General features: G+C 47.1%; 1 protein-coding gene across 4 annotated transcripts in view; it reads left to right on the top strand.

Annotated features, from left to right (window-relative positions):
* MYO5B (myosin VB) overlaps positions 1-26,905 on the top strand; it is a 144,687-nt gene that overhangs the window by 9,092 nt on the left and 108,690 nt on the right. For all 4 annotated transcript variants that reach the window (XR_003532298.1, XM_027671705.1, XM_027671706.1 and 1 more), the window contains exons 2-4: positions 18,982-19,092; positions 22,617-22,788; positions 25,196-25,340. Coding sequence is in view for 3 of the 4 variants with exons in the window: in XM_027671705.1 (XP_027527506.1) it covers positions 18,982-19,092; positions 22,617-22,788; positions 25,196-25,340 (428 nt within the window). In the remaining variant the exon portion in view is untranslated. The remainder of the gene's footprint in view (positions 1-18,981; positions 19,093-22,616; positions 22,789-25,195; positions 25,341-26,905) is intronic.

The raw sequence follows: 26,905 nt of genomic DNA, 5'->3' as shown, positions 1-26,905 counted from the left end.
AATACCGGTGTGGGAATACTGGTGTGGCTCTCACCAGCCTTTCTGTAGCTGGTGCCTGCTTTCACCACCACGTTTGGTGGTAACAAATAAAATAATGAAGGAAATGGAAGACCAAGTGCCATCATCCAGTGGTTGGTCGGTGCCTTGTGTCACCGTGCTGTCCCCTTGCCTTCCTGCCTCACCCGGCCTGGGAATAAACCACTTCTCTGCTTGGATAGACTGTGACCACCTGCACTCCCATCTTGCAGCTACTGGTACCAGTAAGGCATGTTTTGGCTGAAGCAAGGCCTTTAACAGCACTAAAAAGCTCTTCTGGAAGCCAGGTTTGCATGAGGTGTGAACATCTCACCTGGGGGCGGGTGGAGAGCTGCCCTCAGGGGTGTCTGCAGGGACTCCCCTACTCTGAGTACTGGGGTTTTCTCACAATGGCTTTCAGGGGACAGAGGTCCCAGGGTGCTGGACCTGCCCTTGGCTCTCCCATAGCGTGTGTTTTATGGCCCTGGGCATTATAAATACACTATCCAGAGAGATAAGAAGCTCGTGTTTTGCTCCTGTAAACCCTCCATATACCAGCTTTCAAATCTGTTGCTCTCCTTTCCTTTCTGCTTATTCTCTTTTTTTTTGCTTTTTCTTTCTAAAGCCTTTGTTTTTGTTTTCACCCTGCCTCAGCAAGGAGGTAACTTGTTCCTCCCTGTGCAGGGTGGCGAGAGGAATGCTTCTGCTTCATCTGCCCTGTCGTGGAGGATGGGAGGCAGAGCTCTTAAATAAAACGCTTCATTTAAAAATAAACAACAGGGAATAAGGAAAGAAGGAGAAAAATCTAGGCGTCTTAAGCGCGCAAAATCTCAATTCTGGAAAACACTGATGCTCAGGGTTAAAGGGCTGATGCTTTGGGTGCAACCAGTGGCAGGAACGGCTGTGGATTTCAGCCTCGGGGCAAGCCGGCCCTGCTCCTGCTCATCGGGAGCTGCTTTGAAGCCTCGTGTGCTCTTGCCATGCCAAAATAAACTCGGGAGTCAGGCTGTCAGAGCTAATCTTCGTCTTTCGCTCTGCCCTCCCCCCTGCCGTTCCGGGGAGTGGTGGCTGTGCTCGCACCCCTCGTTTCAGGAGGTCCCTCCCAGGCGTGGGGACCATCCCCTGTGATGCCAGCTGGGCAGGGGTAGTGCTTTGAGAAGCCTGAGCTGCCCGTTTGCCCGACTGTCAGGGTGGGTCTGAATCATCTTTAGTCGTGAAACCTTCTTGAATTTCCCTTTCAGCACGCGGCACTCCGTGCAGGAGAAGATGGGATGGCTGAGGCAGCTCAGGCTGTGCAACTCTCAGTCCCCAAAAAATGAGCTGCCAGCAGACTTTCCCCCCCCCCCCACAGGCACTGCTCTGCCCAAAACAGAGGTTTGCATCCCAAAGTCCAGCGTCGGGCAGAAAAACCAGTGTTCTCACCCAAATGGAACCTCCCTTTATCCAGAGGTAGAAAGAGCGTGGTGCAGAAATCCATATTTAAAAAAAAAAAAAAAGGCTATTTGTACAGAACAGACTATTCTGTTTGGCAATGTCAGAAAGTCTGTAGACTCTCAAAAAAAAATTTTTTTTTTAAAAATGAATTTTTTTTTTTTTTTTTTGGTGTGTAAAAGGATGCTGTCTCCTGTCTGTCTTTGCTCTGGTACAAAGTTTCAGCCCTGGAAGGTCACGTGAGGCAAATCAGCAGAATGCAAACCCTGCTGTTACTGACTAAACTTTGCCCGGATCTCATCTAATCACCAACCTGACAAGTATTTAAGAGCTCCAGCTCTTTTCCTGTGAGAAGGGAGTTCAGTCCCAGCTCTAGTCCCTGGAGCAGCACTTGTCCCAGCTGAGCATCCTTACAGAGCCCTGGCATCCTTTTGCTCCAAAGGGTGAAATGTTTGCCTGAGTGATTCCTTGCTGTTATATCCCAACTTTAAATGGTATTTTCTTTTTTTTTTCAGTAGCAGGTTTACTAGTTTTTTCCCTTTTTTAGTTTCAGATTATTCTGCTTTAATATTTAATCATTTACAACACATTACCCAGATTTAGGCTGTCATTAATCTGCAGCAGCGTGGTTTTTTGATTTCCCTGTGTGAAGAGAAGACTGGATGTTGTGGCTGATAGAAAATCCCTGTGATATTAGTGTGCAGAAGTGTTTTAACCATTGGACCACACAGCTCATAACTAGTGAGGTTTCACCCTTCTGGCATCTCTGAAGGCAATTTCTTGTTTCTCTGCATTCAGCAGTAAAGGCTGAATGTTTCTAAAGGAAAAACCTTCCAACAAAACAATATAATTGTCCTCGATAATACTTCGGGGACAATCTGTTGGCGGCTATTTTATCCAGCGTGCCATCTCTCGTCTTATAACCCTCTTTGATGTGGCTCATTCAGGGGAAAAATGGCATTACACACTACCTCAATCACTCAGATGTCAGAGAGGATATCGCGTTTGACTAATCGGGGGAAATTTGGGAAGATTTAGTAATGCCAGGAGACATGACCCACTTCCAGCTAAACGCTTTTCAGACAATAGAGATTGTGCTAAGTGGTGGGGGAGGGAGTAGCATTCACAGGGTAGAAATAATTAATAATTCTTCATAATTTTACGTTTATTGTGGTGACCCTTTCCCAGGTTCCGGATGGGCTTGCTTTCTTTTTCTGTTTCCCTTTTTTTGGAATAAGAAAATACTGGTGCTAACTGGTTTTCAACAGATGCGTGTTACCTGGAGATGTCCATCCCTGGGCTGCAAATACCTGTCCTCTTTGGGATGTGGCTGATGGATGCTGGGATGGAGGGTGTTGAGAGCTGTGGTGCAGCTGTTGGTGACCAGTGTTGGCTGGGGATGGAGGGTTTGCCAGCTCAGATGGTGTCCACCTGATGACGTGCATCTTAAGTACATAAAGACTAAAGAATATTAATCCACAAAGCCAGCTTTCAGTGCTTTCTTCATGCCACAAACCACCTATGTAGCACATTCCTGTTCCTGTGAGCTTCTGGCCAAAGCAGCAACAGAAATTGCAGAGGTGTAGCACTGTGATGTTGTAAAAGTGTGAGAAAGCCAAACCTTGATGCTTAGGTTTGTAGTATATAAACCTCTCCTTCAAAGACAACAAAAGAGAATGTTCCTTAAGAGGTAACTCCATAATTTTCAGCGGTGCAAGTTCTGTCAGGCAACTCGTGGCTGTTGCTTTGTGCAAGGTTTTATCTTTGCAGCCATGTGAGCTGAGCAAAAGCAACTTACTCTGCCTAAAGCTTATTAAACCCCTTATTAAAAATAGTTCTGTAATCCTTCCGGAGTACAGCAACAACACTTCTGCCTTAATTTCATATTGCAGCCAAACTCTGGCAGTATCTTGCAATTTGCTGTGCTGGTAAAAATCTCCAGTGTGATGGAGCAATGTCAGAGCCCACCTGAAAATGGGAAGAGGAGCTGTGCTGCGTGGGCAGCCTTTTGGGGGAAAAAACTCCTGTGCTGGAACTGCTCCTGGCTTCTGGAAGGGGGCCCAAGTTTTCAACCATTTGTTGTGATTTTTGAAACCAAGCTTTTGAGCGATCATTCAGGTTTAGGTGGTTTTTAATGCTCTGGTTTTGCCTGCAACCATGGGCTCCATTGCTCTTTTTCCACAGTATAAAATCAGCTCTTGTTTTCTAAGTAGTTCCCCAAATTCTGTCCTTTGAAGAGCCACGTTACAGTAAGCTTTAAGTATCTTTACCAAGGAAGTTAACACCTTCCTTGGGTTAAAGTCTTGTTTCTTCTGCCTTCGAGCTTCGAAGTCAGTAGGCTGACATTTTTTGGCTGCATCTCTGTTGATAAATTCTGCTTTCACATGCAGTTACAGGCACAGCTGGAAGATACGTAGCCCTGATGCTTGTCTAGATAAATTAATTTCCTTTGCACACCTCTGGGTGTTTGGTGAATTGATCACTGGGGGCTGTGAACTCTAGATGGTCCTTGTGTCCCCAGAGTGACTCGAGAGGACTTTCTGAAGCAGTAGCAGTGGATGTTGAAGCCCTGATGGATTGAAGTCGTGTGTGATGCTGAAAGCATGTGTGATCTTTGGATGACTCAGGAGTGATGGTACCTGGCCGGGCAGGAAGGTGGTCTGGCTGAAGCCTCTCTTCTCTCTCTCTCTTTCACGTGCTTGGGAAGAGCTAAAATGTGTCTGGGGTCTGGACAAACCTGTCCTGGAGTCAGGCTAAACTTCAGTGTAGTTAATTTATCTGGAAGGGAAGGGGGTGTTTTGGAAGGACTTGGCTCCATTCCTCACACAAAACACATATAATTTTTCAAGTCAGGGCAGAGCAAAATACAGAGGCCAAGGCCTGAGAGAGCCAGCCCAGCAGCTCGATGTGCTGCAGATGTGTGCAGATTTGCACCAGGGCTCATAATTGGAAAGATGAAGAGCTTTTGAAGCACCCCAGGAGATGGAAGAGGCCCCGGCTGCATCTGCCTCACCTGCTTTAACCTCACAATCAGCCCTGACCCTTGTCTCTTACAGGCTTTGTGCATAATTTATGTCTGATTTGAAAGTTGGCTGCTGTGTTAACACAGTTGTCCAGGAGTGAGGCTTGGAGGAGTCTCTTGGGGGCTGCAGTGCCCATCCACAGGGTTCATGTTGGATGGTTGAGATGCATTAAAGATGTTTAAGTTGTTTCATGGAAGCAGACCAGTTAAAAATGGAGACATGGCTTTTTTCACCCTTTATTTCCAGGCAGAGCTTAAAGAAATCTGAAGCCACCAGAGAAGCATGTATGGATCTTGTGCCCTGGTAATAAACCGGCATGAGGGGGTGGATGGGGCCTCCTTCATCCCACAAACCCTTGACTGCACTGAATGGAGGTGTGACAATATAATAGTGGCCTTTAGCCACTAAACAAACCAGCTATTTGTGGGGCTGAAGTGACACCTGAAATCTAGATGGGTCTCTTCAGGATTCGTGTGTTGCTTCAGTAACCAAGCTGCTGGTGCTGGTGGTGATGCCCTGGAGCTGTGTCCTGTGTTGTCCTTCCCACAGGGCACGAGCCTGTGAGGATGGTCTGAGCCCCCCCACCCCAGACTGGGGAGGCCTGAACTCCTCTGTTCAGGGTGAGCAGCTGCTGAACTCTCTGCTTGTGTCGAAAATCCCTTCCACATACTCACAAAACTCCCCATTTTGGGGGATTTAAGCCCAAGATTTCCTGGGGATGTCTCTCGCACTTTATTTCTGCAGACTGAGTGTGTGACTCTGGGGATAAATTTACTGTGGTGATAAAGCACACATTAGGAGGGATAATGATATTAACTGTGGCAGTCTGTCTCGCTGCCTGAGCATCCTCTATATTTTTATATCTTGAGATGAGGAGAGATTTGTGGCTTATTTCCCCCAGTGTCAGTGCAAAACGAGATGTGGGCTTTCTCCCGTGCATGCAAATCCTGGAGGGAGTTCAGAAGTGTTGAAGGGACAGGGAAATCCCAGCTCCTGAGCTTTACCAGCTGGTGTTTCTGGCTGGGATCAGGCTGTGGGGATGCTGAGGTTTGCTGGCTTCCTTTAAAACGGAGCCCAGACTTTTGACAGTGCCTTTGCTGGTAGCTGGACAGAGGGGAAACGTCCTCTGAGAACAGGATAAAATGCCCTTTAAACAGGTTAAACTGCTTTCCTATGAGAAGGGCTGTTGTGAAAACCAGTCCCCTGGGGTTTCTCATCAGAGCTGGCAGTCTGAACGAGCTCACTTTGTGGACGTGCTGTGCCCATCAGTGCTCTTCTGGGCAACCTGTGCCAGGGCCTCACCACCCTCACAGACAACAATTTCTTCCCTCTGTCAGTGGGAAGCCATTCCCCCTTGTCCTGTCACTCGAGGCCCTTGTCCAAAGTCCCTCTCCAGTGACTGGAGTGAATGATTGAAAGCATCAAGGAAAATCCAACGGGAGGTGAGCGCTGGGCCGGGCTGGATTTGCTCTGCAGGGTTGCTTGGCATGTGGCTTTCCAGCATAATGCAGTCAGTGCTGGAGCCATCCTTTAGCTTTGCAGGTGGAAGCAACGCTGTTTTGCAAACACAGCACGGGGAGGACAAGGGAGAGGAGCGGAAAGCAAATATTTGCCTTTCGGAGGTTGAATCCACCCCCTCTGATGCTGTGATAGACCCTGCTCCTCTCACACTGGAGTCTCTGCCCTTACTAAAGCAGTTCCAAATGTACCATTTGTTTGTAGAAAGTGGGTCTTATTCCGGTGTGGCTGGGAATTGGGAGGCTGTGCTCCAACACTACCTTTGATAATGCTCTGATAAGGGCTCCCTGCAGTCCTTGCAGGGAGAAAGAGGCTTATCAGGGAGCAGTGAGGAAGGTGATCGGTGCCACGGGGGGGGGGGGGAGAATGGAAATTGGAATGATGGCAAAGACTGTTTGGAGTTTGGTAGCCTGCCTGGCTGGTGAGTGAAGAGGGTGGGCATGGTATTAGGCTGGAAGGCACCTGTGCACTGCTCATCCCCTTACTCTGAGAGGAGCAGAGGTTAGGGCATGACTTCTCTGATCAAAAATGATCCCCCCAATATCAGAAGGACATGGAGCAAGAGGACATGATCCAAGGGCTGGAGACCCTCTGCTGTGAAGCCAGGCTGGGAGAGCTGGGGGGGTTCCCCTGGAGAAGAGAAGGCTCCGGGGAGACCTGAGAGCCCCTTCCAGGGCCTAAAGGGGCTCCAGGAGAGCTGGAGAAGGACTTGGGACAAGGGCCTGGAGGGACAGGACAAGGGGCAATGGCTTCCCACTGCCAGAGGGCAGGGTTAGATGGGATATTGGTAAGGAATTGCTGTCTGTGAGTGTGGTGAGACCCTGGCCCAGGTTTCCCAGAGCAGCTGTGGCTGCTCCTGGATCCCTGGAAGTGTCCAAGGCCAGGCTGGACGGGGCTTGGAGCAACCTGGGCTAGTGGAAGGTGTCCCTGCCCATGGCAGGGGCTGGAGTGATCCATAAGGAGATGATCTTTAAGGTCCCTTGCAACCCAAACCATTTGGGGATTTAGTGATTCTGTGATCATGGAATGGGATGCCTCTAGAAGCAAGGGGTGCTTGTGGTTTTAGGTCTGAAAAGCTGTCTTTATTTGTGGCAGTAAGTTTGAAAGTGCCTTCAAATGTCCAAGTTGAAGGTTAAAACACCAACAGTGTGTGGGCAGCCCCAACACAACCTTCAATTTGGCATTTCCCAGGACTGACACATTGGTATGTTGTTCCCAGGCTGGAGGGCCATAAATGATGGCCAGATGCAGTGATCCAAACAGGGATATTTTTTTTTTCCCTTAAGAAGGCACCTAAAAATACCTGTTTGAAAGTTTGCAGCAGCATCCAGTTTCACCATAGTGTGGGACAGGGGAAAAGACCTGCTGAAATAAAGAGCAGCTGTGAGGGGGCATGTTGCTTCAGCAACTCTCTGCTTTTTGTAGATCCATCCCCTTCAGAGACAGTCCTAAATCCCTGCTACATCCATGGATATGCATGACCCCTAACGCCTCTTCTGATGCATTTAGATTTTAGGGGAAATTCCTTCATGGAAAAGGGTTCTTAATCCCTGGCAGTGGTGGAATCCCCATCCCTGGAGGGATTGAAAAGCCGTGTGAATGTGGCACTTGAGGACATGGGTTGTTGGTGGGCTTGGAGTTGCTTTGGGAACACTTGGACTCAATGGTCTTAGAGGGCTCTTCCAACCTAAATGATTCTGGGATTCTACGATTTGGAGGTTCTGTGGGACAAACCTATAATGTGAGTAATGCTGTGGGTTATCATGTGTGCTGGTTTGCCCATGGCAGTGGCTGAAAGCAGCCACACAAGTTCAGGTGGCCCCATACAACCACTGGCCCATGGATTTTGAAGGAACTCAGCTATTGGGACTGACCATTTTGTTAGAAAGGGCAGAAACTTTTGGTTTTGAACATTCTGGACTGGGAACTGGCAGCACAGTTTGCAAAAGCTTTGCTTTTATAACAGAATAAAGTGTGATAATGTAGTGTTTCTTCAATTTATTTTTTTTCCCCTTGTTTTATTCATCTGCCTAACAAAGCATGAAGTCATTCCCTAGAGGAGAGAGAAAAGTCAAAGTGCAACGTTTGGTGGAGATGGATTTGAGTTAGTGTTGGGCTCTAACTTGAGTGAGCTGCTCTACATCTCTCCTGAGTTGTCTTAATGCACTCTTAAACTGCTTTAACTTCAGGGTGTATTTTCATGCCTTTTGCTGCCTTTTATTTAATAATTAATAATAATTCCCACACATATGCTTTGTGTGGTAAGAGTAGGTGTAACTAAACCTTGAAACAGGTTTAGTCCTTAGCCTGTGCTGATGTGGCTTCAAGGCAAGTGGCATCAGGTGCAGTGTGACCATAGATGCATGTCCTTCCCAAAGGGAAATGCATCCCTTGGATGGGAACTGCATTTCCTGGTCTTGGAGCAAAACTCCTGGGGCCTGAACTGGGGGAACAGGCAGCGGGAATAGAAATCTGGAAAGCTGGAATGTCCCTGGGATGATGTGGTGCTGGGATGAGCCAGGGCCGAGTCTTTCCTTGATGGAAACTCTGCAGCCACAGCCTGTGCCCAGAGGTAGCCTGTAACTTGGGGGAAGGAAGAAATGCTCCTGTAACACAGGGAGGGATGTTTATATGAGTAAATACATCTCCTGTTGGGATATGAACGTTGCCTTGTGCAAGAGAAACGCAAGAGAGGGGCTTTATTGTGGGGATGGGGAAGGCAGAGGCAGCACCCAATGGCTGAGAGAGCTTTTTTTTTCCCTTTTTTTTTTTTTTTAAATCCATTTTTATTTTCCCCTTCTGGTTGGGCTGTTTTGTTCTACGGACACTTCAGTATTTCATGAGAGCTGTTGTTTGATCTGTGTGTTCTTGTGCAGCTGGGGCACCCGCCCTTCCGAGGGGAAGAGATAACCTCAGGTTTGCCTAATGCACAGGGGATGTTGCCAAGTCAGGGGAGAATTTCAAACCTGAAGGTGAAGGCTAGAAAAGATGCATTTAGTGGTGTGGTAGTATTTTTTTTTTTTTTGGTGTGTGCGTGTGTTTGTTTTTATTTTTATTTTTATTTTTAATCTTATTTTTATTTTTATTTTTATTTTTATTTTTTTAATTTAATTTTAATTTTATTTTAAGTGGGTGCCTGTGCCCTTCTTGCAACCCTTTTGCCACTTGGACAGTCTTCTGCACTGTTGATCTCCTTCCCTGAGCCCTTCCTTGCAGAACACAAATGCTGTTTTGCTAATGGCATCACCTCCTGAGACTCAGGATTCACGGGGTGATGGAGATGGTTTGTCCTGCATCCCTCCTTACTTAAGCTTTTTTCTCTCCTACGTCTCTTAGAGGAGATTGGATATGGGGTTTAGGGGATGGTTTTCCAGGGGGTCGCTGTGTGGTGTAAACAAGAGGCTGCAGGATATCAATGCTGGTGGTTCTAGAGAGCCAAAATCTCAGTATTTTAGCTGGACATCTAAAATTATAAGGAAATAAAGAAGAAAACGTAGGTGACTGTCCAGCCATCCTGTACTTTCCATTTTACAAATGAAAAGTATTTATATATTAAAACCCCCTTTCGTTTGAGTTTCCTCAGTGATATGTTTTAAACCGATTTAAGTTTAGTGATTGCAAGATCATACTTATTTTCAATGTCTCGCTGGAGAGAAGAGACAAAATCTGTAAATTATTATAAAGTAACTCACCATCCAAGTGTGCATCCGAGGTCTGGCACGTGGATGTCCCAGGAGAAGCAGAGCCAGGTACAAATCACATTCCCAAATACCCAGAAATTACTGCAATGAGATAAAAGAGATTGAGGAAGAAATTCTTGGCAGTGAGGGTGGTTACAAACCAAACCATTCTATCATTGTATGAAAGTGCAGGAGCAGTTTTTTCCCTCCAGGAGACCTTTTCTCTGCCCTCCCATTCTCAAGCAACTGGAGGTGTATGAGTGTTTATTCACTGCTTCAGTTATTTTAATTAAACGTATTTATTCCAGCTTTGTGTCTAGCTCACTAGTGCTGCTTTGTGTCTAGCTCACTGGTGCTGTTCTCCAGGTGTCTAATGTCTCCTTGCTAACAGACCTTATTGCTGGAATTTTTTAATTATAACTGGTAAAATGTTGCCTGTTTAAATCCTCAGTAATCAATTTGTTTTCCCTCAGTTGCTCAGCAATGAAAAGGATGCAGAGGTGGCCCGGGGGTGTTTCCAGCACACCCCCCTGGTTGGAAAACGCTGGAAAAACGTCCTAGAACTTCCAATTCACCCCCCCCTTTGAATTATGTATGCAGGAGTGGTGTTCCAAGAGGGTTTTTAACACATGAGTTCTGGAGATGTGAGGGGTAACTACACAGGTTGATTAATCCAATTACTGCTTTCTAATAAGGTTAAAAATCCAGTCTGGTGGAGAGGTTGCACTGCAATTAAAGGTGAATTTTGGTGGTGCTGTCTGGGCACGGTGGTGCCCAGTGGGGAGGACGGGTGAGCGTTTGATGTGCTGTGCACCCTGAATTTTGGGAGGTGCTTGTCACACTGTGAATGTCACTGGTGTCACCACAATTACAGCCAAAAATCAGGCGTTGCTTTTAGTATTTCTAGCTGAAAGCTCTGGTGTCCCCTGGCTGCATCCCTGCACCACCAAGCCGGGCTCCTCCCAGGACCATTTTCATATAAAATCATGTAACAGAGGGTGGTCACTGCACTGGGGGAGTGAACATGATGATTAATTTCCCTAAAGCATCACAAGGCTGTGTTATAGATAGAGGACTGTGAAAACCCAGGGTGAAAGGCCATTTTTGACTACTTAATTAAACCCAAAGGCTGTTTTTTAACTATTTATCAACAATCATGTGTATATGCTGTATATAGAGCACGTTTTGGATCCATCTTATGTTCATCAAGGAGCTTACATGGAGTTTGGATGGAAAACAGGAAGACAAAGACAAGGTTAAACCACAACACTGCTCAAGGTTTTGATTAATTGAGAATTACATGAGAGAAGGGTAATTAGTGCCAATCAACAGGGATTTGCAGAAAGTAGCCTGGAAAGATTTCACTTTTGCAATATGACAGGCTGTTTGGTGCAAGCCATGCTACAGATTCACTTGGCCCCTGCGTGGGGTTTTTAATTAAAAAAGAAAAAAAAAGTCAGTAAAACTCCAGTAACCATTACTGGGATGAAAAAAATTGGCTCCATGGCTGAGTTAGGACCATGGGGCTCATCCTGGGTCAAGGATTTTTTCATGATCCTGTGCAATGTGCTGATTTTTTTTTAATCCATGACTTGTAAGAGGAGGTAAGGAGCGCTGGAGGAGCTGGGTCGGCTGGGTGGTGCTGGAGTGTGACCATGAGCATCCCATGGGTTCTGGAACCAGGGGAGATGCTTGGGAAAGGGGTGTTGAGCCCCCTGCTCCAAACTGCTGCTGCCCTGATGCCCACAGTTCTTGCAGGAGGATCTGCAAGTCGAGTGCATCATTGCCTGGGTCAGCTTTGTCACCAGGCTGTTCGTGCTCCTCCGGGAGCTCTGCAGTGATTTAGGGGGGTTGCAGAGCATCCCCCTTTCTGTCAGTGTGACAGTGGATGGATGGTGATGGTAAGCATCTTGTAGAGCAAATGGTGAGTGCTTTGCAGGGCTGAGCCAGGCCTGATAGAGCTACTCAGTGTGGGGTGGTGATCCCCTGCTTGAGGGACCCCAGGAACTAGAGAGAGGATTCCCACCAGCAGACTGCTGGCTGGCATCTCGTAGTGCTGCTCTAATACCAGTGAATGTTAAGTTTTGCAGGGCCCTTTCCAGGGTTTGCTGAATTTTCCCATGGAGTACCTGCTTTAAATCCAGGCTTAAATACCCAGAGGAGCAGCCCTGCCTTGTACCCCGTGATTTCATCGGGCTGTGTCCTCGCTGCCAGCCCTCAGCCTTCCCCAGTGCTGCTTCAGAGCCACCAAAGGCCAAGGGCTCCCGTGCTCAACCTCATCCAAGGCTGGAAAGGACCACAGGGAGACCCCCAAGTGCTGCCAGCTCCAATTAACCGGGCACAGCTCTCCTCCTGGAACGTCTTGGGCTGCTGCAGGATGGTGGCAGTGCAGGTGACAATGCACAGCCCCTGCGGGTGAAGGCTTCCTGACCCTGGCAGAGGGGTTTGGTCTTGTTGTTTTTGAAAGGGTAGAGGGGCAAAGTGAAAATACAAGAGTTGTATTTGCACTGCCCAGAGCAAATCCTGGTCTTGCAGCCCAAGAGAGACTGCTTTTTATACTCCAAATTAAGACAAATTGTTTATTTGCACTGTCCCAAAGCACCTGGGTCTTTACCTAGTTTTGCAACATCTAATGACCTACTGCAAGAGGAATTTTGCAGTGAAACCAGGGCTGTGTGTGCACTCAAGACCTTGATGCTGAACTTGTCACTCTTTATTAAACCTGCAGTAACGAGCAATGCTGAGATGCCACAGAAGAAGTGGCAGGGGAATACATGAGCTGGCTGTTAGTTACATGTAAGACTATTGATTAGTCTTGGAAATCATCCTGAAAATCATGCTTAATTAAGTAAAGGCTTCGAGTGTACCCCCAGTATTCCTATCCTGGTGTCAGGGCTTGCCTGCAGCCCCACTCTGCTCAGTGCCAGTTTTCTGTCTGCCTTTGGTGACATGAAGTTTGGGCAATGATGAACTGAAGCCCTTTAATGCCCCTTCATTAGAAATGCTGCTAATGAGCCAGTGGATAAATGCTGCAGATGCTGCTTGTCCAAGTACTGCTCAGCTGCTGTGACACTTTATGCAAATCATCATCTGAGTTAATTTGGGCAGGGGAGTAAAATTCCGCAAGGAGAAATAGAGTGAACTTAGTGCTGGTGGGAGACTTGGAGCCATCCATCAGTGTGACATCTCTTCAGGGGGAGAGGATAATATCCCTGTGCCCAGGAGGCATCAGCAAAGCACATGCTTTGCTAGCTCAAAGCCAGGCACCCCCTGTAGCCGTCTGGGATGGGAAGATGCTCCCCAAGATTTAGGAACCCCTAAACAGGGTGAGGTCTGAGTGTGCCTTTGTGTGCTTCTCCTGGGACCGTCTATCCAGGCTGATAGCATGAGGATGGTGGAGAATGTGAGGGATGGTGTAGGTTATGCTCACCTCCCTTGGCTCAGCTGTTTGAGATTGTGTGTTTTTTATCAGCCTGGGAAACACGAAGATTGTTCATTCTCATGTTGGTGAATTAGAGACTCCACTGCAGTGTGGCACTCTCTTTCCCTTTGCACTGAACACTTTCAGCAGGTTAACACTTGCATTCTGTTACTCAAAATGATGTTTTTTTGTGCTTTTTAAGAAGTAAAACCCTATTATTTTTTTTGCCCTGCCCCTTGAGCGTGGTGTTATTGTAGTGTACATCCCCTGCTGTGAGTTGAAAGGTTGATTTGCCAGTCATAACCTCTCCTTTCAGTGTTTTTGGATTTTTTAGAGTGAGGAAGAAGTTGATCTTTTCCTAGCAGAGGTCCTTGTTGTGAGTAGATGCTCTCTGGGGTCGTCAGGGCTGTGTCTTCCCAGCTTCAAGTACCAGCGCTGGGCAGTGGAGAGATGTGCAACACTGGGACATTCTTGCCCGCTCTGTACCAAGCAGTGAAAACCTCTGCCATCCCCTCCTGTCCCTTGTGAGGGTTTGCCAGCTGGTGGTACCTGGCAGCAAGTGGAGAAGCCAGACCAGGGTGAGATACAGAGGTCAGCAGGTCCTGGAGTCATGTCACAGCTTAGGGAGCTCTGACCTAAATATGGGCTTTGCTTGTCTGTCAGGCGGGGGAGAAATCATTCCTGGGGTGAAAAATCTCATTCAGAGGATGGGAAAGGGAGGATTATGGCTTGCCATCTGCCTCTGTATTCAATATTGTAAATAATAATAAAAAAGGTAATGATCCACGAGTCCCTTAATGGAGAGGTTTTTGCCCTGCTGCCAGAGCACCTCACCTGTGCCTCGCTGTGCCACAGGCAAAGCAGATTTTTCTCCTGAGTCACTGCCAAGTGGGGCAGAAGGGAATTTTAAGGCTGCAGGGCACCTGGGAGAGCCTTGGAGCTGGTGCCTTTCCATGGCCCCCTCCTGCCAGCACCCTTTAAAGCAGCTCTTGCCAGCACTGACAGGCGCAGCGGTTTGCACAAACACATTTACCACAGCTACATAACTCGTGGGGGATGTGGGATCCTGCTGCCTTGGGCATAATGCCAGTGGACGGGCAAAAACACGTGTGCTGGTGACTCCAATTCAGCCCAGGACTGCACCCCCAGCGCAAATTAACGAAGAGAAGTTTGTTTGATCTGGTGCAGAGCTGGAAGGGGATGCTGTAAGCATCCCTCCGGTGATGGCAAGTAAAGTCCTCTGGGTTGGTTTTTTTTTAATCTGCAAGATCCTCTTTAAATGATCTCTGTGGAGGGATCTTTAATGCTAGTTTAAAGAAAAAGTAAGGAAAAGAAAAAATTACATCCAGAGTGTGTGGTATGACAAGGTTTTAATTTAAAGTACAGCTTGTGCTTTCCTCTTACTTGGGAAGAGCACAGTTTGGGGAAACTTTGGTTTTAGTAACAGATAGCCTGTGAGAGCTGGAGGGGGTAGTTACTGGACTGTTTTAGTGTAAGCTGCTTAACCATTCACGTGCTGTATGTGTATTCTTGGGAAGCCAGGGCTGAAGCTCATGCTGGTTTTTCTTTTGTATGCATTTTTTTTTTCCCTCTTCAAAAGCATCCAGCAATACTTGGACCACTGAACAATACAGAACGAGGCTGGCAATAAGTCCGCTACAAAGGGGTAAAGGTGGAAGAGTGCTTGCTTCACAGAGAAAAATATACAGAGATTTGTCCCAATTTCCACCTCGTTCTAGTTGACATTTGTGTGTTCACCTTTGGGTTTCTGACAAATCACCCTCTGTGGTTTCTACTTGAGTCCTTTCATAAGATTTGCTTAACCAGCGTGGAAGAGTCTTTGTAAGGAGACACTGAATCTTAATCTCTGTTACTGAATTCCTAATTGTGAAGTGGTTGGTGCTGTTGTATTGCCAGTATTGTGGGTTTTCTGCTGTGCCCTCCCTCTATCTGCAGCTCGTTGGAAGGATGTCCCTGGCAAAATGCCTTTGACTCAGGAGCAATGAAAACTTCCCAGGGTCAGCTGTGAGCGTTGCCATTCCTGAAATAACTCAGGGGATTAAAACCCAATCATAATAAACATGGATTTTGCTGACTTCAAGCTTGCCCTAAAGACTTGCAACCACCAAACAGCCCAGACTAAACCGAGATAGCTAATTTTTAATATTTATTGCGTAATGAAAGATTATACAATTCTCTTAATGTAATGAAAATTATACTCCGTCCCCACAGTTGTAACTCCTTATATGCAGACCAACATCCCTTCATGGAGCATCCTCCAAGCACATTGCCTGGAGCTTGCTGGGAGTGCCTTTGGCCAGCACCAAGGGCTTCAAAACAGTAAAACAAGACCTGCCTCTTCTAATTTAATGTTGGTTTTAATCTGCATCCGCAGTGGCAGCCTGCTAAAATCTAAATCAAATCAAGAGGTGGGGATTGAATTTATTAAGCTTCTGCTTAAGCTGAGTAGAATAAGGCATGAGGCTTCAAGAGCATTGAGTGGCTTTAGTTTTATTTGGGATCTGGTTTAAAAAGACCCAAAGCAAACCTGAATTTTTTTTTTTTTCTTGAGAGGCTGAGTGTGCAGAGCTATTTCCAGTTAATTTTAACACATCATTTAAAGGCATCCTCGAGGATTGAAGAAAATGTTTTTCTTTAAAAAAAAAAGAGAAAGTGGATGGAGATACTGGAGTGTTGGGACGTTAAGTGGTTTGCCCAGGGTTGTGTCTGCTGAGCCTAAAGTCAATTAATCCTTTGTTCCCAGTGCTTTGAGATGGATCCACCTGCTTTTTTCCTTCATAACAAGCTCCAGCAGAAGACCAAGAGGCTGTTAAAGCTCACAAAGCCAGCACATGCCATATGGAGTGGTATAATTGTGTCAGAGGTGTGACTGTGGAAGTAGTGGTTCACAGGGATGCTCTCCTCCTGCCTGGGTGGATAATTGCCAGGGTGGCTGGTTTTGGTGACCTGGTGGCTCTATCTCTATGGATTTAACTGGCAAATATATGGTGTGTGAAGCCACTTTGGAGGGAGCAGGTTGGAGGCAGGGAATGCAGGAGGGATGAGTGTGGCGCTCCAGGTGCCCCCACCATGGGCTGCCTCCAAAGCCTCGTCAGGTTTTAATTAAAGCTCTCCTTGTAAAGATGTAACAATGACAAAGTGCTTTTATTCCAGCGCTGCGTTGGACGTATTTGGGATTTATGGGTCAAAGGGAAGGCTTGGGTGGGGGTTTGTACAGCAGCCTGCCCCGCCTGGAGGGATGAGCACTTGTGTCTCTGCTGGAGCACAGCAAGGAGGGCAGGGCGGTGAAAAAGCACAACAAAATAAATGTAATATGTCTTCCTTTTCTTGGATGTGTGTGTGTGTGCACGCGCGAGAGGACAGCATTATAGATGCTTGGGGAAACGCATTCATAGCAGCCTGTTCCAGCAGCCCCTGGCTGTTCAGCAGGATGGGAGACCTTGATCACATTTGGAATCTCACAGCCAGGGACTGAGTGACCCCCAGGGCTCCCGAGACCTTGCGAACATCTCTGCTATGCGAGCCCCCTGTGCTATGTGAGCCCTTGCATGTGTGTGTATGCACAAAGTCCTGGAAAATCAGTTTTAAAATTCTGTGTTTTTTTTGGTCAGGGTGGCTGATGGAGTCTCCCACCACTGGGTTTTGGGCAGTGCGTGCTGAGAGCTGCCACCCTCTACCAGCAGTTCAGAGCCTCCTGTCACACCTGGGTCTTGGGTTCATCCTGGCTATGGCTGGTGATGAACTGCTGAGGATGACCACTGTGACCTCTTGCTGCTGCTGGAGGTGCACCCAAATTTCATTTACCAAAGCCTTCACAAGCACCACTGTGGTTTTTTGGGTTGCTTTGGGGTCAGCGTGTCTCTGTCTGCACCTGCCTGTCCAGGCAGGTCCATGGCTCAGCCCGGCCCTGTGTGCAGGTGGAGAATTTGCGAGGTTGCCAAGACCAGCAACATCTTGTCTTTGAAGCTGCCTTGAGCTGGGTACATCCTGATCCTTGGCTATTCTGGGCATTTCTAGAGCATGTCTGGATCTCTCTTCTGCCAGGAGAGAGCTGGCACTGGATGAATCCACAGTGGTGGGGATGAAAGGGCAGGCAAAGTGCTTTGCAGAGGGATGAGAGCTGCAGGGATGGTCTGTAAAGCACTTTCTGTAGTCTCAGAGTCTGGAGAAGCAGGTGAGGAAGGATGAGTGATGCACTGTCATCTTGCCAGCTGCACCTACTTCTTCTTTCAAGGGCCAGCCAAAGATGGGGTTCCTGGCCACGCTGCAGGGATGTGTCAGCTCTTGCAATGCTGTTTGCTGGAGGGGACAATGGAGATTGGGCTGGGGGTCCTGAACCAGCCCCTTCCTCATTGCAGCCTCCCTTCCTTGTGGTGGGGAGAGCCCTGAAGGCTCCTGGGGTCTAGAGCTGGTGTGATGAGGGGGAAAAAATAATTATTTATTTATTTATTAATTCACTTCACAATAAAACTGCTGTTCTGGCAATACAATTGTGTAGCTCCAATAACATCTAAAGGTTCCTGCTGCTGTAGCTATTGAGCAGCTCTAAAAATAATTACAAGTGATACATATAAAAAAATCTATTGCTTTTCAGCTGCAGAGCGGACTGTCAGATGATGGCTGCTGCTGTTGTAGCTCGTGGGTTGCTACAAAATGTTATTTGGCCGTCATGTGCTTGGGTTTGGTTTTAGGATGAAGGCCGAAACTTATCTTTGATGCTCTGGTGCTGCTGTCACTTGGATTTTCTGGAATTTCCCCCAACCCCTTGTGTTTGCAGTAAGAGTAAGGTTATATAGTTCTTATTTCAATCAACAGGCAGGAGACATTCCCCCTAAATGCCAATAAATTAGTGACAATTGAGGCGTTCCCACTGACTCCTGTGTTGGGCTGTCGGAGTCCAGCATCAGGCTGGCTTCCTGGGTCCATGGCCAGCAACCAAAGCCTGATTTGTGATGCAAAGACGAAGCAAATTGGGGTTCCTCGTTCTCAGGACCTTGCCCTGGCAGCCCTGTGTGCAGGAAAACTGCTCTGGCAAAAGAAAGGCGGATGTAGAGGGCAAGGGGAAACCCGTGGGTGGAGGTGAATGTGTTTCTGGTGGGCCTGCAGGACTTTTGTCCCAGCTCCCAGAAAAAGTCCTGGAGGTCTCAGCACAGCAGTGACTACTAGCTGAGCACGAGCTGATGTTTTAATGCAGCCTGGGCAGAATCTCTGCATCATACAAGTAATTAAATCTCGTTAGCAGGAGGTGCGGTGGCCCAGAGTGCGCTGCTCATACTTGGGTTCTATCCCTTCATGCACACTTTGGCTGGGCTGTGCAGCTCTGCCTTGGGGATTTTGGTGGCAGAGGAGGTTAAATGCTGCATTTTCCTGGAGCCCTGAAGCCTGTTTGCAGGTTTGCCTCCAACTGAAGGAGCTGGCATTGGTGTCGTCCTTTGCCTGCTCCATGGCAGTGGGTTTGGGTTGGGGCTTGCTCTGTGGGAACCAAACTGTCCTGTTCTGTGCAAAATAAATACACCCTGGTGTATGGTCTGCTGGGGCTGAATTGTGTTATTTCATAAAAGCTTCTGGAAGGCTGTTTTTTCCCAGGGAAATTAAATTCCATGTTTGCCTCGAGGCTCTAACTTGCTTTGTTAGATTAGTAACAAGTCAGCATACACCTCATCCAGGAGAAGCTTGACTGAAAACCAGACTTCTAAGAACTAAAACTGGAATTTATGTTTTTTTTTTTACTGAAATCATTGGTTTAGCTGCACTGACTTTACAATGATTGTGGGATTGTATTAATAGAGAATTAATTTATTTCTCATTTAATTTCCTGAAGTTTCCTCATGTTTAAACTTTTTCTTTCTTTTTTTCTCCCCCCCCTCTCCAGTACACTAGGGTTTGGATTCCTGACCCTGATGAAGTTTGGAGATCGGCAGAAATTGTCAAGGATTACAAAGAGGGAGATAAAAGCCTCCAGCTGAAACTTGAAGATGAAACTGTAAGCTTTTGAACGTCGTTATTCTTTTTAGTAATTTAAAGCTTCAAATTAATGTGTGAAGAAGCCTGATCCATCTCATAGTTTCTGTGAAGTAGTTTAAAATGTGTTTTATTGCCTTAACACTTCCAGCTCTTCCCTGCCCGCTCCCTCCCTAGACACTTGTGTTAAAGCAGGTTGTGAGAAAAGCCCTTGACCTCCATCATCTCTTTTCATCCCCTGGCAAACTTGTAATAGTCTGTGATATCAGAATGTATTTTTTTTTTTTTAGTAGTAGCAGTACATTAGAAATACCAGTTTACGCTCTCTGCTGCTGAACAAACTGTGAAGAGCACGGCTGGTGGCATCTACTCAACCTTGGGTACCGATGGAAAAATCACACAGGGCACAGAACTGACTGCTGTGCAACAGCTTTCTCCACGCCTTTGTTTTTCCTCTTCAAGTATAATCTTATGTAAAACTCTCTCTTTCCTCCATTTTACTTTTAAAACAAATAGGTTTTAAAAGGACAAAAACACAAAACTCATTTAAATGTAGATGTTTTCTAGCAAGCGCCGCTTCCAAATGCACACGCAGCCAGCAATAAATCATTCCCGAAGCAGGATGGAGGCTGGGGAAAAGCAGCTGCTTTCTGTTCCGCACAAAAAGCTCATGGAGTGGGACTGTGGGTGACATCAAGGAATTGCAGATGAAGTTAACCATGGCATTTGCATCAGCTGCAGATTTGTGTGGTTTATGGAAAGGGGGCAGCCGTGCTATGTACCCACCACCGGGTGCCTGGTGTAGCAGGAAGAATAAATACATTTTTCATGAAGAATTTCACCAGCTTTCTTCACAGAGCAGATAGGGTTTCCTCAGTAGTCTAGAAGATGATCTGCTCTGTTGCATAAAAGAGCACTTGCTCCAAATTGAACATGCTCCAAGGAGGGCAAGTAATCCACATCCACTGCCAGCCAACCATTTCGACACTTTGGGGAATATCTTGACCGTGTTGCTTAATGGGCAGATGGAGAATAGGAATGAGATGTGGTTGATGAGGCTGTTCATCAAAACAGCTTTTCTTTCACAGCAGTGCAAGCACAGGCTGTTGCCAGTGTGTGAATGTGCCAGGTTTGCAAAGAAAGTCAGTGATGCTGGAATCTGCGCCCAGGACTTGGTGCTGTGGCTTTTTCCTGGCTCAGCCGTGTCTGCTTTCGTTGTCCTCCACAGTTTGCTCTTCCAGCATAGGGCAGCTTTCTGAGAAGGGTAAAGGATGGATGATCCTACTCTTGGAGGTGCTGTTTTTACCCTCCATGGTGATAAATCTGGATGAGGAGATGCACAGATGCCACCCCACTATTCCTTGGAAGCACCAGGCACCAAGTTGCAAGAGACCTTAAAGTTCAGGCAGTTCCACTGCCACAGGCAGGACACTTTCCAGTATCCCAGGTTGCTCCAAGCCCCATCCAACCTGACCTTGGACACTTCCAGGGATCCAGGGGCAGCCACAACTTCTCTGGAAAACCTGTGCCAGGGCCTCACCACCCTCACAGGGAAGAATTTCTTCCTAATATCTAATCTAAATATACCATCCTTTATCTTAAGGCCATTCCCCCTTGTCCTGTCCCTCCATCCCCTGTCCCCAGTCCCTCTCCAGCTCTCCTGCAGCCCCTTTAGGCACTGGAAGGGGCTCTCAGGTCTCCCTGGAGCCTTCTCTTCTCCAGGTGAACACCCCCAGCTCTCCCAGCCTGGCTGCAGAGCAGAGGGGCTCCAACCCTCAGAGCATCTCTGTGGCCTCCTCTGTTATCACTCCAGCAGCTCCAGGACCTTCTGATGTTGGGAACCCCATAGCTGGGCACAGATGGGTGCCTGGGTACAGGTGGGTGCCCATCTCATTCACAGCAGCTCCTTCCTACCACTTCTTGTGTTCAGGCTGCCAAAGTATGTCTGCTCATATTTCTGAGTGCTACAACCTCCATCCTTCTTTTCTGGTTGAGATCTCCAGCAGTTTTAGTGCTTGGGTTTTTTTTCCCTGTCTTTAATCTGGATATTTCCCTGGAAACCAAAGGGGCTAAGAAATCCTGCAAGGTCTGCTCAAGAGCTGAGTTGAGTATCAGCAACATTAAAGTACAAACAGACAAAAGGACTACTAGGTGTTGTAGGTGGTAGCTTAATAAGCATGTCACTGTCATGGTGAGACATGGAACATCTCATTTTGGGGTTGTGTAAGAGACCCAAAGTCTCTGGGAGCACCCTGTTTGATTCTCTTCTGTATGAAGCCCTGCCTGGATCTGAGTCATGTTGGACTGAAAAGCTTTAGGAAAGGGAGAGAGCACTCCTGTCCCTCAGATTGGAGATACCCAGCATACATATCTTCAGGGGATTCAAAGCTGTTGAAAGCCTTTTGTTCCTGACAGCCAACATGCATTACCCAACAGTTTAATGCTTCTCTTTTGTCCTTGTGCTTTAAGTGAATTTTCATGGGTTTTGTGTTTTCTGGCTCTGCTCTGTATGCAAGAGTACTCCCTCTGAATGAAGAGCTGACTTTTAAATATCACAAGGCATCCCTGGTGTGTTTGCCATTAAGATGTGAGACTTGAGTGCAAACTCTTGAAAATTGGCATTGACAACATGGAATTGGAGAATAAAACCAGCCTGAGGTTGTCAGACGTGCTGAGAGACCCCATCCTTGTGCACTTGGGCCAGCTTTCCTCATGCTGTTGCACAGGGAGTGTTCTGGTGCCAGTGCAGTGGTACTGGTGCTCTTTTTCTTGCAAACTGGGGTTCTTCCCTTCTGCTGGGAGCTGAGCATCAGGACCCCTTCCTGAGACACCCTGTGGGAAGCAACATCACAGGAAAAATTTTTTCCTCCACTGTAAAAAAAAAAAAAAAAAAAATTACAGTTTTTCTTTAGTTGGTGTCTCTGCTGCTCACTTGGGGATGAGTCAAAAATAGCATAAGGCTGCCCATATGGTAACTTCAGCAGCGTAAACTGGCTCCTCAGACACCGAAGCAGCAGGGACTCCATGATTCTCCATGTCCTCTCTGCCTGAAGAGGTGTCAGGTTTTGGGTATGAAAGTAACTTGAATTAAAAATGAGTTGAGAAATCGCTCTGGTGGTAAGAACGTGGTCGAAGTTTGAAATGAGGCTGCTTTTCCAAGAGCATGAAGGTGCTTAGATCAGACGAAGCTGTGCTTGTCTGTGTGGTGCCTGTTACTGCTCAGGGCTGGCTAAAGGCTGTTTGCCCCAAGGTTGGCCTGAAAACAACTCAGATATGCTCAGGTTGGTGCTTGTGGACCATCATGGTACTCCAGGACCTTGGTTGGTCACCTCAAAGCCATTTACCAGAAGGATGACCAGGTGTCACCTGGTAGTGCATCATCCAGGTCCCTATAGCATTTAGCATAAAGGGGCTTTTAATTTAATTTAGAGCAGGATATGTAAGTATTTTATACTACCAGAATGGAGTTATGCTTGGATAAATTATTAGATATTAAAGGAGCTGTTGTTTGTTGTGTTCTCATGTTCCTCGTGTGTTTCTCTTCAGCTCTACGAATATCGTCTTGACCTCCAAGGAAATGAGCTGCCTCTCCTATGCAATCCAGATATCCTGGTCAGAGAGAATGACCTGACAGCCCTCAGCTACCTGCACGAGCCTGCAGTCCTGCACAACCTCAAAGTCAGGTTCCTGGAGAGCAACTTTGTCTACACGTACTGCGGTGAGTGTCCAGGCCACAGGTTCAGCTCCTGGAAAGCTGTGGGCCCGCAGAGAAACCCCTTGAGACCACAAGCCAGAGGCTGCAGCATGAGGAAAGCCTGGGGACTGTGATTTTGGGGTGGGTGGGAGACACAAGTGTGTGCCAGCAGGCTTTAGTCTGTAAAACCACGGGTGGTTTTTGAGGGTTGATGCACTGTGAACTTCCTGAGCTCATGGTCCAGTTGATCCAGTTCCTCAGCAGCTGGTGTTTCCTCTAACTCTTGGTGGGAACATCTTGTCAGATGAGTTTGAGGCCAACTTTTTGTGTGCTTGGCAACCCCCACAGGGGAAAAAGTAGGATTTAGAAAATCACCAAAGAACAGCAGCATGGCAGAAAGAGTGATCCAACTGAGAAATGTTCATAGTGGGTTTTCCTCCTGAAAGACTGCAAAAAACCTTCTTGTGCTCTTATTTCCTTCCTTTTCTTAATGACTTTGGGAGTCATACAAGCCTTGAATTCAAAGTAGAAGGAGGGGCAGGTGTGAATTGGGTCTGTCCTATTTGGGGTGGGCTGCTTGCCAAAGCTATTCAGGACTGCAGTTACCTGTGAATAAATAGCAACAAATTGCAACTTAAAAAATCCAAAAAAAAAGAAAGAAGCCAGTTCATAAAATCTCAGGATGGTTTGGGTTGGAAGGGACCTCAAAGCTCGTCTCTTTCCAACCCCTTGCCCATGGGGCAGGGACACTTTCCACTAGCCCAGGTTGCTCCAAGCTCCATCCAGCCTGGCCTTGGACACTTCCAGGGATCCAGGGGCAGCCACAGCTTCTCTGGTATGCCTGTGCCTGGGCCTCACCACCCTCACAGAGGGGAATTCCTTCCCAATATCCCATTTAACCCCGCTCTGTGTCAGTTTGAAGCTGTTCCCCCTTGTCCTGTGATGAGTTGCAGGATTTCAGCAAAATCCATGGGACCACTTGCATGGCAGGGCTAAGCCTGGTGTGTACAGCTGTAATGAAGTGTTTCAGTTCAGGGTTGTTGAGGAAATGCTTGGCAGGAGGAGGTGACTTTTTAAAATAGTTCCCTTGAAATATGTAGCCCCTGTGACTGTTAGTAGTGGTGACTTTCCTCTCAGTGTTTAATGACGTGCAATGTGGGACTGCTGGCATAACTTGCGGCCTTTTGCAGCTGCACGTGTGCCTTCAGTCAGCTGCAAACCTGCTCCCATCCAAAATCAGTGAGGTTTCATTTGTGCAGCTTCTCGTGAAGGTTTGTGATAACCTTGAGCACAGCATCGCGTTAACGAAGATAAAGGGGTTTGGGCTTAGCAAGTGTAGGTTTAGCTACAGAGCTCTGCGTGGGTACAAAGTACCCCGTGCTCTGGTTATAAACTGGTTCAGAAGGGCGGAAAAGTGCTTAGCTGAGGTAACAACAGCCCTTCAGCTTGGCTTGCGTGGTGTTTTTGGTGACTAAGGGAAATTGGGGCACGCCCCTGACAGAAGCAGGAAGCAAACAGGCAGGAGGAGGGCATAGGGAGGTGAAGCAGCTGGGTTAATGTCCTGCAGAGGCAGGTGATGTCTCTGACCTTTGCCTCCCACAGCGGGTGAAGTCACGTCTCCTGGTGTTCGCCGCCAGCTGAGGGTTCCTGTGCTCTGCTGTAATTTTGGGGTGCCTGAGCCCTGAATTGGCTGGGGCCCACTCCCACCAGCCACCTGCTCCCCAGAGCTCCTCTTACACAGTTTTAAACCTGCAGAACCTGAAGGTGGTTCAGAGTTGGAATTTCGTCAGCGCTTACGTGCAGGGCAGCTCCCTCGAGCACACGGGGAACACCACAGGTGGCTCTGCCTCTCATTAATTTCAAGGCTCACTGCCTCCTCTGGGCAGGCACGGCATTCCTAGAGCTGGAGAGCAGGCAGACATTAAAGCTTTAATGCAGGCTCTGGCATTCCTTTCCTATGATTTATGCATATCAGTTTGATTCGGGTACATTCTTCGTTATGAGCTTTCACTTGAGATTTAAGCCAGGGGAACCCCCAGCATGTTTGTGTGGGTCTAGCAGAGCTTTGGTTGTTTTTCTGAAGTGATTGCTCAGGCTCTATTTAGCTTTCCTCACTCCTTCTGCAAAGTCTGGCTTCACACAATGTAAGTTATTATAAATTTTTGCTCTTATCACTAGTTTTGTGGGCGTCCTCTGCAGCTGTACGGGAGCTTATTGCCTTGCTATGAAAGCATAGCCCTTAAAAGGAGATGCTGAGATAAGAATCAGGAGTCCTTCCCCATTCAATTCTCATCTTTTTTTCCCTTCAAACATCATATTCAAAAAAAAAAAAAAAAAGATCAAAACAACTAATGCACACCCTGAAAAGCCTGAAATTACAAACCAATCCCTGCTTGGTTTGTAATATCTCTGCCTATTTATCTGTTCTAAGGTATCGTGCTTGTGGCCATCAACCCGTATGAGGAGCTGCCAATCTATGAAGAGGATGCCATCTATGCATACAGTGGCCAAAACATGGGGGACATGGATCCCCATATCTTCGCCGTGGCCGAGGAAGCCTATAAGCAGATGGCCAGGTGAGTGGGTGCTCAAAGTGGGAAAAGATGCAGTTAAATGCAGCGATTATGCAGTGAAAGTGAAGTTGTGGAATTCTTTTGGCTGGCTGGACCCCTGTCGTTGCTTTCCAAGGCTGCTGGGCTGATGGGGATCCCTGTGGTCCTCAGGAACTCAGGGGTTTGGTGCAGCCGTGATTCTGGTAGGGGTCCTTCTCCTGCTGCTGCGTGGGTGAGCTTCCTGGATGAAGTTCAAACCACTCTGCAAATGTCGTGTTTAATAGCTTGGAGGAAACCACATTTCAGATAATTTGGTGAGATAATCCAGCTTAAACCCAGGAGCTATTGTTAGTTGTTTTTATGGAGACATCGTGATTTTGAATTAGGAGGTGACTGGCAGATATTTGGAGGTATTTATGGATCTTTCAAAGCAGTGTCTTCACCAGATGGATGTGGTGGGAGTTCTACTTCATTTGTTTCTGTGTTTGTTGTGTTGCTGAGGACAGATGTAGGATTTTGTTCTTAGCAGATAAGTCACGATCTAAAAGAGAATTTGGGAGGCAGCTGAAAGTTGTTGCGCCAGGGATCATTTTATTATAGTTGTCAGGACTCTCACAGTGTGTTTATGTTTGCTTGTGGATTAGCTGAGATTTTCGTACAGCCCTGTCTTTTAATAGCAGGAGTAAGCACTGAACCACTTTCCAAGGGTTGCAACCTGTTTTCTGGGCTTTAGTGGTGGGTTAGGATGCATTTCTAATCAATGGTGTGCCAGAGTTCAATCCAGAAATGCATCTGGAGGAGCACTGCCATGAGTGGAGATCAGAGGGATCGTGTCCAAACTGAGTGCAGTTCACTCCTGCAAGTGCTTTTGCTTTGGGCAGACCTGCTTTGAGAAGAATTCAGGAATTTGGGAAGCTGTCTATAGGAAGAGGAAGGCTTAGGATTTTGTCCTTGTGTGAGTCCAGGCTGAGCAGCAAGCTGCACGGGTTTTTTTAGAAGATATCAGGGCTTTGCTGACCCATGGATTTTCCTGGGCAGGTGTCTAAAATACAAGGCAACAACTTGCTTTTCTGAAACTGAAGTTTGTGCTAGGGAAGACAATGTTTTCCCACATCCCTGTGTATTTTTTCAGGCAGTGGGCTAACAGTAAGCTCTAGCCAAAGAAGCTTGACTCTGCTTTCCTTCTTGTCAGAATAAAGCTACTTTTGACAAGCGACTCATAATTGATAACTGCTGTCTCTGGGTGGTTAAGACTGCTCTGTTTTCAAGGGGACAGGAAAATAACCACCTTCAAAGCTCTTAAATAAGATGCTCACTGTTCAGTGCTCCTTTAGTGCTTTCTGTTTTGGGCTGTTATTATGGTAATTGCGGGTTTGGGTACAAAAGAGTGTTTCAAACGGGGCTGAGAGGAGATTGGGACGTGGATTACAGGAATCTACCTGTTTATTTGAAATGTGCCTTAAAATGTAGCACGCTGTGTTTTAAATCTGAAAGCTTCTGGGTGGAAGTTGTGTTTTCCGCAGTTTGATCCGAGCTTTTCCCTCTGCAGTGCTCCAGGGAGAGGGGTGGAGCTGCTTGAACAGGGCGTG

The sequence above is a fragment of the Neopelma chrysocephalum genome, unplaced genomic scaffold (genome assembly GCF_003984885.1).
Source record: "Neopelma chrysocephalum unplaced genomic scaffold, ASM398488v2 Primary Assembly neopelma1_97116, whole genome shotgun sequence".
Lineage (NCBI taxonomy): Eukaryota > Metazoa > Chordata > Aves > Passeriformes > Pipridae > Neopelma > Neopelma chrysocephalum.
Note: the sequence above shows the minus strand (reverse complement) of the source record. Positions and strands in the feature narration are given on the sequence as shown.